Below are 13527 nucleotides of genomic sequence, written 5' to 3'. Positions count from 1 at the left end.
GAGGTAACTATTGCTATGGCAGGATGGATACTCCTGTTTCTTTTTGCAGAAGGGAGTGGTGAGCAGGGGAAAGCAAAGTGGTTTATCTACGAGCGAGGTAAGCTCTGTACCCTGCTTCAGAAGTGAGCACTTTGATAACTGAGCCAGGTAAATTATTCAACATGGATAGGCATTTCAGATCTACTCCTATTTCATTTGCATACACAATTTCACAGGACCACACAGCAATAACTCACTACAGGTTCAGGTTGCAGGTTGACCAACATGCAATTCCCACAGTGCAAACACCCTAGAAGCCTCAACATTAAGGAAAAATGAAAGCATTTTTAAATGACTGTTTTACACAGTTCAAAAAATGCAAAACTCTTTTGTGTTGGGGACAAGAAGCCAGAGCTCCAGCAGAACAGTTTTTGATGGCTCCAAATGCCTCTAGGATCCAGCAAAAATTTGAATATCTACTCTTTCTTGGAAACTCTTGCTTTCCTGGTCACACACACCCCTCTTTAGAATTAAATAAAGTAATGAAAACCAGAAAGAATTAAAATGCAGGGATTTAACAGTGCTCCTCTGTTTATTTAGGTATTGCCACTGCTATCCAGTGCACTTCAGTCTTACAAACCCCTTAATACAAAGTTCCCTTCCTCAGATTTCACTCTGGGAGAAGAAAAGACCAAGCTATCTCAAGCCATGTAAAAGCAGAGGATGAAATGGGAGGCATTTCCAGGAACAGGGAAGATATGGAGAAAGCAGCTCTAGGTCATGACCTCAGTATTACAGAGTTACTATCTGAGGAAATCCGAACAGTTGCACTAACACTGAAAGTAAAAAGGGAAGATTCCTCCTCCAGTGATCCCCAAAAGAGGAAAGAGATGAGAGATTTCAGATACTCTGAGAAATCCCAGTATTACTGGGCAAGTCATATAGTAACCAACATGTCTCAGAGACCCAAAAAACACCTCTGAGCCGTTGGGACAAGGAGGTTCTTTACGGTAAGAGTCCTGAGCTGCTGACACATCACCAGCCCTGCACATCTGACCATGTCATTAAAAGAAACACAGTGACCAAGAACGACCTTATTGCCCCCTCCTGGATACCTGCTCTCTCTCAAGGCATTTCCATCAGCCCCAGGTGCAGGTATTGTAAAATCAGAATCATAAAATCATTGTTGGAAAGATTGTTGGAAAAGTTGGAAAAGACCTCCAGGATCTTCAAGTCAAACCTCTGACCGAACACTACCATGACAACTAAACCATAACACTACGAGCCACATTCACTCGTTTCTCCAACACCTCCAGGGCTGGTGACTCCACTACCTCCCTGGGCAACCCATTTCAACGCTTAACAACCCTTTCAGTGAAAAAATTCTTCCTGATGTCCAGCCTGAACCTCCCCTGGCACAGCTTAAGGCCATGCCCTCTTGTCCTGTCATTAGTTGCCTGGGAGAAGAGGCCAACCCCCGTCCTGCTACAACCTCCTTTCAGGTAGTTGTAGAGAGTGATAAGGTCTCCCACAGGCTTCCTCTTCTCCAGGCTAAACAACCTCAGCTAAACTCTTAACAGGCTGTGAAAGCTGTTGGTTTTATTTTGCCCTCCAGTACAATCCCTGACCAGAAGAGCCCCCACCAGGCTGCCTGACACTGCACACACAGCCAGACTGCACATGCTGCACGAGTTTCAGCTCAGCAGGAGTGCCATGGCCTGCATCAGTGTGACAGGGAGGGCACACAGCCTCCTCCCACACAATATTTTCTACAAAAATGCCTTGATGGCAACTATTAGACATCTGATCTGGTTTGGTCTTACAACAGAAAGTTGGCAAAGAACTACCTTTCCCTCTTCTGCAGCAAATTCAGGGCATGTCAGCATTGGTAGGGAAGGAAGCAATAACAGGGGGGGGGATTGAAGGGAGCTCTTTTACAGATGCAAGCTTTCGAAGAGCTTACAAAGAAATCTAAACTTGAAAATTTATTAAAATATTGGGAAATAGGACAACACTATTATTTACAAGACACTGGAGAGTTGCAGTATGCAGCTGCAACTTAGCCAAGTGAGAACCCTTCCTCTTTGGCTGTTGCTGAAGCTTCAGCAGTTTCTTGTAAGGATGAATGCAAATGGCTTCACATCCACTCTGCTTCTAGACAGACATCAAGGGTGCTGGCCCTTTCAGTGGAAGCAACAGTTAGGCTTTTCTGGAAAGTCTAGAGAGCACCCTGGCACAGGCAAAGAACAGATGGGAATGTTGCAATTTTTCAGTTATTTCCATTAAAAATAATTTGTTGGAGAAATTAATCTCTCTGACAGTGGCTGACAAAACAGCTGCTCTAGGACTTTGTTTTTGCCTCAGTTAGATCAGCTTTTTAAATATTTCTAGTGGATTTTCCCGACATATAACCTTTAAAGGAATTTAAAAAAGGAAATAGAATGTCCGTGGGAGAGAAATTAGACTACAAGAAATCAGGAAAGGGAACTACTTCAAGGAGAGATGGCCTTAGGGTAAGCATCTTTCTCACTCACGCATACAACCCACGCTGCAGCTGAAAAGCAAGGTGCTTTCATTTAGTAGCAGATAACCTGCAGGTTACAGACATGAAGTATATGCTTTCTGGTTAAGCATCACAGACTAGGTTTTCAAAACTGTTATATCTGTGTGGCTATTTTCATCCAGAACTCTATGCTCACTTCAACTACTTCATTTTAAGTGAGATGCAAGTACTGCACTTCAAGTAGACAAAATATTCTGCACATAACAGGTTAAGGCCCCTCTGTCACACAAAATGAACTGGTTACAAAAACCACCTCCTTTTCACCAATGGAGTTGCAATCCTGGTGCAACTGAAATCCTCAGAACTACTGCTGGGAATTTCAGTACATCAGGAATTTACCTCAGAATCTAAGCAGTAGATAAACACGCTCTTGATGGTCTACCTAGAACAAAAGGCTGTCTTCTCCCCTTCCAAGCCATCTTAATGGGGAGATGTGCTTCTACTCCATCTCCACGCAGTTAGATTGATTTAAACCATCACTGAAGGTGGTTTAAGCTAACACACCCAAAAAGAGAATCAAAGAGACTGGAAACAATCACAGACTACATAATCATGGGACGGTAAAGTCTGAAATTTTCCCAGTTCCATCCATAATAACTTATCTAAACTTGTCTTGATCTAAGAATAATTCTGAAGACAATTCTTTTCTTGTATGACAACTATACAAAGCACAAAAAGAAAATTACATACTGTCAGCTTCTACATGAAGTAGCTAGTAAGTAAACACTTTCATTTGTACAGAAATAAGAAAAAGAATTATACCTCCTTTTTGCTCTCCTTGTTTTGTTCAACTTCAATGTCAATTGGGTTATTTCCATTTGCTTCCTCCATTTCATCCTCACTGGAAGATAAAAGCAAACAGTACTGTATTAGTTTGTGAGACTCTTTTTCTATAAATAGCATGCTAAAACAAATGCATGGATGCAATATCAAGTCCAACAGCTTTCCTTAGTTTTATTCCCAGGATGTGGGGTTTTTTAGAGGGTTGCAGGTATCTTTGGGTTTCTTTGGCTTTGGTTTAAGTCAATAAATTCTTAACTGTGAAGATAGTACATACAGGATAACTTCTCAGTAGTGTACTTGGGCAAAGTAAGTCTGCACAGAGATATGAAATTAATTCCACAAGTTATCTTTTAAAGAACACGGGACACTGAGCATTTTAACTTTAGGCAAACTGACAGAAAGAAGACTGAGAAATACAGCAAGTAGCTAAAACTTGGATTTCATAGAACTCCTTAACATTTTGCAAAACAGACATGCACAAGATGAGCTCCCTCAAGAACAAGCATAAAAAATGTTTGGTTGTTTTGTTTTTTCTTCAGTGACAGCTTTACATTTTATTTTCCCTTGGAAAAGAAAAAGACTATCAGTTACAGAATAATAATAGGCATGAAATTGGGGCCATATTGAAAGTGCCCCTGGCACACCTGTCCAGTTTAGCTTCATTGGAATTTTAATCAGACATTAAATCAAATGTATTTCCACCATTTAGAATTTTTGTACTGTACACAACTAAAGTTAATTGCACCATTTGAGATGATGCCCAGAAACAGAAGAAATAAGCTGATCTAATCCAAGCTTTTTACTTTTTTTTTTTAATCAAAAAATAAACCTATTTTGTCAAGTCAAACTTTATAGCCTGGGCTGAGGAACCATCAGTTGGTGCAGGTGTGCCACAGCTTCAGTGCAGGGCAGAGCTGTACTATAGTGCTGGAGCCAACAGGGTACCGCTCGTGGCTGGCTCCCTGCTGCAGCCACATCTCAAGGAGGAACGGACTGCCAGGTGGCTTGGGCTGGCATCCCTCTCCACAAGAGCAGTCACTTGTTCAAGCCACTTCTGCTCTCCCAAGCTGCCTGGCTCACCAGCTGATTGACAGGGCATTTAGTCTGAGTAATCACGATTCCAGGGAATAAACTCCCAAGCATCCCCTCCCAGAGCTGAACACGCAAAGCCCCTCACACGCTACTAAGAACGGCTACTGAAAACCTGGTTCTAAATGCACTGGGAGTTATTTTAGCAACAACCTGAGGAGTTGGGGAATTTCCCTGCCTAGCCACAGAAGAGATACAGAGGTATTTGAGTGAGATACCTCAGACTGCCTCTTCTCTTAACCCTATCTCTGAAAGAACTTCCTTGTGTTCTCACCTAGGTTCAGATTTCAGCCTTTCTACAACAGTCAAGTCCCACAGCCTTTGCTGTGCTGATAGTTTGATCCTGTATTCGAGCATGTTCTCTAGACATGAGCTAGACCAAAACCCACCCACTCATTTCTGCAGTTTTAGACACTGATCACTATAACCAAAGAGTACTTCTGCAGTTCTGCCAGCACCGAATGGCACAGTACAACCTGAAAATCCAGGCACCCTGAACTCACCCAGTGTGGATTCCACACCCCACACAGCTGCACTGACAAATCCTTTGGGGGTGTAGAGTTTGACTATTTTATGTAATGGAGGGGAAGAATGGAAATCAAAAATCAAGCTGATGGTCTTGTGCTTAGCTTGCTACAGATGTAAACCAAATATGCATTTCCAACCCAGCTGCTTTCCTCAAAGGTTACAAAATTGCAGCACATGACAGCCCATACAGTTCTTTCCCAATCACCAGATGGTCTGAGGTGCTGCTTTTCCTACCAAACAGGCATAGGTACCTGAGAGGTGCATTTCCAAATTGCAGTAATTTCATTTATGAGCACAGAACAAAAACAGAGGAGGTAGTATGAAAAGACCCCAAAATTACATAGTATGACACAAACAAATACTCCTTATAAAAGTTTCCATGCCCCCCATAAATTAGTAGGAAAACTAAAACTAAAACCAAACCAAACCAAAATAAATAAATAAATAAACCCCATCAGGATGGGGAGAAGAAAAATAGATAGCCTTTGCAGAGAAAAGAAAGGAACAGAGTGGAAAAAGAGACTCAAGTCAAAGAAAGTCAACCAAATACTGGACAAGTTGGCTGGCAGTATTCTCCCTGGCCCTGCCTGTTAAGCAAGTATTGTTGACCTAATGGAGAGATGGGAGAGGTTGAGTGAGTCATTGGTGTAGAACAGCTCAACCCTAGAAACACGTTTCTTCCCCCTTCCCAAACAGAGCTTGCTCATATGCACTGGTGCCAGCAAAGAGCTCCTTGGGAAGTGCAGCAACTCCTTAGAGGGAAAAACTTTTGTAGAATTGTGCTTAATTATATTAGAAGTCTTCCAAAGCCAGGAACAACTCAAGTTTGGTCTGCAAAGACATTAACTGCATTTTAGAGCAGGTTGAGAAGGCACTTGCATCAAGCAGATGGAGTTGCTGCTGTTCAGAGGGGTTACTTTCCCCACAGGCACGTGAGGTCTCTGCATTTCTGAGGCTCTGTCAGCTCCAGAACTAGGCAAAGTCATCGAGTGGCAGTTCCAACTGTACAGATATTTATAGCAATACACACAAGGCCACTGGCTGCTTTACCTTCAAGGGCTTCCATGGTTATCCAGGAGGGTGAACTTGCAGAAAAAGCAGGGGTCAAGTTCATCTGCTAAACCTCAGTAGCTAGTGACTTCCAGAACACCACCAGCCTCACTCAGATCCTAATGCACCCAGCACTCCTTGGGATACCTCTGCCAGAGAGCTCATCCTGAGTTGCCCTCTGCTACCCTCTTCTCAGTCACTCAAAAACAGAGCCTTAACTTCACCTTTCTTAGGGAACAGCTTGGCCTGACAGCCTTACACTGGTCACAGCTTTCTAAGAGGCAGGGGAGGGTCTATGTGCATACACACACAGGAGAGAGGTCCTGCACTGGAGCCTGTTCCCCGTATCAGGTGCACATTCTCACTCTGCTAAGTATCACAGAGAGGAAATAAAGGCAGATTTCTAGCTCTTTCATTACTTCCTTTTACCATCCTGCTTATCAGCTTTTCTGGCTCTGCTGACTACAGTGCCAATCAGACTGTAAACAGTTTTAATTTCATTTTCTCCACCCTCACGCAGTATCAGAGAAAAGGTTCTAGAATGGGATGGTAACCAGTGCATTACAGGGCAAGCAGGAATCGCACAATATTGAAAAAGGGAGCACACCTAATTGCCAACAGATTCCTTCTGGCTTTAAGCAAAGCAAAACATGCACAGCAGGGAAGAGGGGTGGGGAAAGGTGTGGTACCAGGAAATGTTTTGGGGAAAATCCTCCATCTAGTTTCTTACAAGCTAACAGGAATCTCTGGGATAGTCTAAAGAAACCAGTGTGCAGCAATATACAGCCTTTCTGCTTGCAAACCTACCTTTCCTCACGTTCCCTTTTTTGTTTACGAGCATGACGGTCCATCACACTAGTTTTAGTCCTTGTCTTCTTCCAGGAGTAGTAAAATTTCACCAGGCTGGCTATTGATTTGTCAGGAAGCTGTAAATTAAACATGTATCCTTTTATATGTTTATATGTAAAGTATTCCCAGGAGTTCATATACAATTGGTCTGGTTTTCTCAAGGAACATCTGATCTCTCTACATTGGATTGTCTCAAAGGCTCAAGCAAGGCAGTTCTGCAGCCTTTCCAAAAATGAGCAATGGCAGAGTGTTTCAGGTTAGTGCCTACTATTTAGGACATCAAAATCTCTGAAGAGCATCTCAGCAAGCCTCCACTCACCAGCCACGTAGCTGGTTCCCTTCAGAGTAGAGGAACAGAGCAAGAGCATATCCACAATGAGGTCTTGAAACTGAGATAACAGTTTTAAAAGCTGACAGAGACACGCGTAAACAACTGCAGGAACTGCTGAATTGCAGGCACCATCCCAAGCACATCTTTGATGTTTGGTTAAATAGCTTTATTCACACCATTCACACGATGAAGTCTATTCAAAGGCATCAACAAAGGATGTTTTCAAAAGGTGAAATGTTACTGTATGGTGAACTTACAATACAGAAAAACACAAGTCTCAGAATTAATTTTTTTGGTCCTTTTATACTAATACCATTACCCTGTAGCTATGAATGAAAGGTCTGCCTCCAAAAAGCATAAAACTACATTACAACTAATTCTCTACTTCTGAAACACTCTGCATGGATGTTCTTACACAGGACTTTTAAAAGGCAAAAGTCCAGCCTTTCTTGCTGAATAAAACATGTTTTAGTTAAGTGTCTGATTCAGCTTGGAGGGCAGAACGGGTGGGGCTTGAAACAAAACTGTGAGCAAGAGCCAGATCTCTCTTATTCAGATACTGCAGTTTAAGTCTTCACTTGAGATAAGCCTGGTTCTCAAACTGCAGATTGACTTTAGGTTCTAATAGTGGATCTACCACTCTGGCCCACAGCTGCACACAGAAATCCATCTGTGCTGGCAAAGCACAGGTGCTGTGTCGATGTTGTGTTGCCAATAGCCACGCAACAGGCTGGTATGCTGAAATTAAGAGTTCCACAGAACAAACTCAGGGACAAGGCTGTTCCTGACAAACATCCACTTGGCTACAAATCCATGCTAAGAGTGCCAAAATATCAGAAGTAGCTTCGGTAAATAACGTAACTTGCTCTTCATTCTCTGGCTTTGATGATTTCTCCCCTCAGTTCCAAACTGCATGGGTGTTAATGGGGCAGCATATATAAACCAACTACTGACATGCTCCCGAGCCATTGATTCCTGTCCCCTGCTAAACACAAAGCTTCTTGCCATTTAATTTCTTTCATGCAGGATGGCTTTCCTGGGAGCAACAGTAAAAAAGTATCATTAGCTAGGGAACAGTGCATTAGCTTGGCATCCCTGTATTGGAATGCACTTCACTGAGGGACAGAGTCACGCTCCTGCACATAAACTGAATGGAGAATTTCTTGCTTTAGCATTTAACCAAGCAACAGGATGGGCTTTATGTCCTCTTTTTTTCCCCCAGGACATTCCCCTCCCCTTTTTTTCCGCCCTATATAAAAACAGAGGAATAACAAAGCTTCACCCTTCAAGAGTTCCACAAGTCCAGACTGCCCACAGTTTGTGCAAGCCCTGTCACCTGACCGAAGGGAGTGGGAGACCCTAGGACTCCAAGAACATTTGGAAATGGACATCAGTGAAGGAACATTCAAGGAGGACATGAGGAGAACAAGCCTCTTCCTGCTCTTCCCTTTTGAAAACGGATCTGGTGGTTTTCCTTCATCCGTGGAAGGCCAAGTCAGCTTTCACTTTTCAGCAGGATCAGCAACACAGACCTTCACATGTGCTTTTAAAGAAGTTGAACAGACAGACTGCAACAGCCTATGCTCACTTCAGAGGGTCACAGCCAATGTAACTGGATCCTGCTGGAACACTTGAGAGGGAGGCACTTTATCGAATGAGACCAAAGAAAAAGTCTGGTTCCCCACCCAGGTGATAAATTTGAAGACACTCTAAAGATACAATTAATAAAAGTTTTTTACATCCCATCCTCTCCCTCTTTCAAAAGAAAATTGCACACTCTCCTAGCATCTCCCTTTCAGGCAGAAATCTACCCCTGAAGTTTTCAATTACAGTTTAAAACAATATCAACAGCAACCAAAATCAAAGGACTGAATGCTTGCAATGATGTATAAACCTCCACCACAGCATCCGCTGATGGTCCCAAATCACATTAAGCACAGACTTCATAGTTAAATAAAATTAATTCCTAAAAAGCAGGCTGTAAGAAAGGAGATCAACTTTGCACAGAGATGATCTTTATTGTGTGTGTGGGGGCACGTGTTTATAGACCATGCCTGAACTCCAGCTGAGACAAACACTATCATGGCACACAGGGGACTGAAAACTGTAATTTCCAACCAAAAAAATTGTACAGTCAAAGTCTATCCTGAACCAGTAAAGCACTTAAGGAAAACATTTCTACAGAGACTCTGGAAACAATATTATTTCTTTCTATTCATGGCAGTATTTTCCCTCTAACATCTCCTCTGGCCTCTCCCAAGAGCATTACACATGCATTCAGCACAATCAGCACCGAAGATGACAGTCCAACTGCCTGTTCTGCTTTTCCACTCCTGTGACACCACTTACCATCTGCTGGATCCTGTGAAAAGTTTTCCCATGGAAACTGAAGGCCTGTTCAAACAAGACCTTGTCTTCCACTGTCCACTCATCTGGGAACGGAGTAAAGTTTGGCAGATCTGCCAAAGACTTCTCGATGTTGTGCTTGTGCCAAAACAGCATCCCAAGGGCCTAGAAATAACACAGACACCAAGGGGACAATCATAATTGAAAATAATTGTAAAAAGAAACATGACTGGAAAATGGAGAGGGAGAGCTACAACATTTTTCTCAGGCAACACAGCAGGTATAATTTTAATTCACAGCTACATCAGAGGCTTTTCTGAGAAACCTGGAATCTGACCCCCACCTAGGCTGTGAAGATCAATCTGAAGTTTATCAAAACCACACAGGTAGTCACATAATAAGAGAGCAGCAACAGAAAGGTGGGAGAAGAAAACTGAAGAAATTACTCCAACTTTACCCATCATGGTATGCATACGAAAGCTAAGCAAAGACTTGAGAAGTCCTGGTAAAAATCCAGTTTCTTGCCAGTGCTGAACTCTATTTCCTGACAATCAGAAGGATGGTTTAGTTGACTGGGGGTTCTTATGGTTGTTTAGGGGGTTCTTTCTGAGGGGGAGGGGTAAAAGGGTTAGAGGATGAGAGAAGAACTGGAAGAAGGAGCCTGCACAACCTTGACTTGCTGCTAAAATGTCCCTGGACCAAAGGAGGAATAAATCTCACTCATTTTGGGGGCTGCTCATTTGTTCCCTTGAGAGATGCCTCATTTCACTGCTGCAGTCTCTCATTCTCAGTTCCAAAGATAAAGTACATGTGCTGCACTTCAGCACCTGCAAACCATTCTCCTCCCGCTGCATCCGAGCACTCACATGCAGCCCCCCCTCCCAGGGGTGCACAGCCCCTGTGTGCTATGACACATCACTGCCTCTGGCATGCCAGCAACCACTGCAAGTCATTTTGGGAAGGCCTGACTCTACAGAGCTAAAAACCAGCCTTTCACAATGGCTGTGAAGTGAAAGCAATCCCTAACATGCTGAGTAAAACATAAGAGTAACCTGCTCATCATATGCAAACTCAGCTCAGGTTTCACAGCCATAGTTACCCTCTTCTAGTAGTTTCGCCCTGGCTGCTCAGTGTTACAAAATCCCTCCAAATCTGGGGTTTCCCCACTGTGCTTTGCTATGCAAAAAGCAGTTCCTTTATGGGATCTTGTGCCCCTAAGATTATGCAGAGAGCATGCATATAAATGTTAGTGATATCCAAGATCTTGCACGGACCCTACTGGCCTCTCAGTGCTTCCCAGACACCCTCTTCTCCCTTCTGCCACCATGCAGAACAAGTAGTAGTCCTGGTTGCATCAGTCACTCAAGATGTCACAGGAGCCATGCAGCCACTCTGGCAAGCATGGGGCCAAAGGAACTATTTTGCAGTCATGAAGGACTGAGTTTTCTCTCTCCTGCCATCCTTTTCAGCTTCAGACACAAGCTGTACCAAATATCCCCATGAGGAAGTAAGGGAAAAACAAGGAGCAAGACATTTTGGGAGGAGGGCAGGGTAGCATTAAATACCACTGAGATGCTAGCGAGGGCTGAGGGGGCAGCTGCTTACACAAAGCAAAAGGTAAACAAAAAGATTTTCCTTACAGGCCTGTTTTAGCAGCAGAGCAATATTCCTCCTCCAGCCCGTGCTGCCCGAGAAGAACTCTGCACTCATACACGGGTAAGTACATAGCTTTCCCAGACTCCTTTGTCCCGGGGTGTCTGACACAGGCTGGCAGGAAAACACGGCTCACAGCCAGACTTACTGTAGTGCTTCCAAAAGCCTGAGACTGCCACAGCTCAGCACAACCACCGACAGCTGTTTGCACCACCAGCTGAAGTGGGCTTGCCTTGCCGGAGCTCACTGGCCTGCAGGAGCCTGTCCTTTGCCTGCCCTCCAGCTGGCAAAGCTGCAGAGACTCCCACCAGCACAGCCCCGAGCCTCCAGCCATCATCCAACAGCAGCAGAGCCAACAGGGCACTCGGCCACAGGAAGGGGACAGAAAAGACAGAGCTGGGAGCTGCACATGGCACAGATGTGGCCGGCTGGGCTGGACGGGAACAACGCTGGGCAGAGGAGGGCTGGCACACACCCCAGAACCCTGCCAGCTGCTCATCACTCCCTTCAACAGACTGGCACGTCTTAGTCTGCAAAGGGAGGCTTTGGGCAGCGGGCACAGGTGGAAGAATGGGAATCTCCATGCAGTGACTGTCAGACAAGCCACCTGGACAGAGGTCCAAAGAGACCAGTTGTTAGGGGGATGTGTGTGTGGGAGAGGGCTGCCTTGGCCAGCAAAGCCCAGAGACGGTGGCCAATTGCTAAAGCAAGCTCTGACTGGCTTCCAGCTTGTCCACAATTACTCAGCCAACAGCAACTCTGATGATACCTGCTGAAGACGGAGTGTCCCTTGGTGACACAACAAATCATCCTGATTTGAAAGCCTTGACACTTGTCCCTATAATACAAAATGAATACATGCCTTCCAGAGCAATAGAAGATAGATCCTCTCCAGTTATTTCCTGGAAGTGCCTAGTGTAGTTGTCTAAGAAATCCCAAAGGACCTGGGAAACATTTTTGACTCCAGAGTATTATGTGAGAGTACTACAGGAGGAATGAGAAAATTTTTAGAAGTAGGGAATTTTTACAAGTTGCTCAGCCACTTTACATCCTGGTGTGGCAAGTCCTACAACTTTTGTACACAGAGAAGAGGAAAACAGAGAAAAAGACTTCAAGGAATGAGTGGGAGGTCTGTATTTCCAACATTAGAATGAATGCAAATTTCTGCTAGCTAAATTTAAGTTTTTCAACTGACAAGAATTCAGTTGGTTTTTTTGTTGGGTTTTTTGTTTGTTTTGTTTTGTTTTAAATCACAAGCTTAATTTGTATCAGTCTTTTGTATCAGTCTATACTCTTAAAACATCACTTCTCCACTAAAACAATGAAACCCATTTCTATTACTCTGAGGCCATCTCTCTTGGTAAATATTACCCACAATATCCAATATTAGGGTATACCCATATCAGCTGAAGAGAGTTGCCACCTTTATGTTCATTTTAAGTTCACAGCCTTTTGAAGCCCTCATGTTCCTTTTATTGCTATTTTCTGCTCTTTGAAACTACAATTATCAAGTCTGATCATTCCTGGTTTTGCTGGCTATCTCAATTTCAATGTTCTTGTTCAGCAAGAAGTCTTCTTGAGCATGAGTATCAACCACCGAAAGTCTGACTCAAAGATGACAGCAGTATCATTTAAATAGAAGCCCTTGCCCATCCAAATCATTGGTTTCTATGCTCTGCCTGAACAATTTTATAAACTTTCAAGTTTTCATAGAATCCCTTTGTAGAGACAGTATGTGATTTGACAATTCAGTAAGTCATGAGATCCCCTGCCTTCCCTTTCCGGGCAAGTAGCAGTGCATAAGGAAACTCCAGAGAATTCAGAAAAGTTTCCCAGGCACAGATCTACTCATCTCCCCAACAAGTGTTGAAATCAATGTTAGTTAACACAGGAAAGATTAGTACACAATCCTAGACCACAGGGAGTAAAGGGGAGATCTGCTCCTCAGATCAGGATTCCCATCCCAAGGCTACAGGTACTGGCTAATGTCAGTGACAGCTGGCAAAGTCACCCACCATTACTGCACCGACAGGCAAGGTGCTCATCTATGAAATGCAAAATGATTTGCAACACAGTTTTAAGGTAAATAACTGTAGATATTGGTTCGCCTTAGAAAAGCATATGATGGTTCAATAGCTCATTAATAACTGCCAAGACATCCATGAAGCAAGAGATGGAGCAGTCAGCTGGAAACTGCAATGCAATCAGGCAGCTGTCCAAAGACAAGTCAATCTTTTTAAAATTGTTTAGGGGTTCTGAAAGTGTGCAGGAGGAAGCATAACACTTATTGCCAGACTCTGTTAGAAATTACAGTGGTTTTGGTTTTGTTTTTTTGACTCTTCATGTAAAACTAGGA

At 43.5% G+C, this 13527-nt stretch overlaps 1 protein-coding gene across 2 annotated transcripts in view; it reads right to left on the bottom strand.

Moving 5' to 3' along the window:
- The window catches only part of RCOR1 (REST corepressor 1), an 83637-nt gene that overhangs the window by 10246 nt on the left and 59864 nt on the right, over positions 1 to 13527 (bottom strand). For both annotated transcript variants that reach the window (XM_018082866.2, XM_018082867.2), the window contains exons 4-6: positions 9522 to 9683; positions 6800 to 6918; positions 3305 to 3383 (exon numbers count right to left, since the gene is read on the bottom strand). In XM_018082866.2, the coding sequence (XP_017938355.1) occupies positions 3305 to 3383; positions 6800 to 6918; positions 9522 to 9683 (360 nt within the window). The remainder of the gene's footprint in view (positions 1 to 3304; positions 3384 to 6799; positions 6919 to 9521; positions 9684 to 13527) is intronic.

Source organism: Manacus vitellinus, unplaced genomic scaffold (assembly GCF_001715985.3).
Source record: "Manacus vitellinus isolate BGI_N305 unplaced genomic scaffold, ASM171598v3 scaffold_6_pilon, whole genome shotgun sequence".
Lineage (NCBI taxonomy): Eukaryota > Metazoa > Chordata > Aves > Passeriformes > Pipridae > Manacus > Manacus vitellinus.
This window is presented reverse-complemented; position numbering and strand designations above follow the sequence as displayed.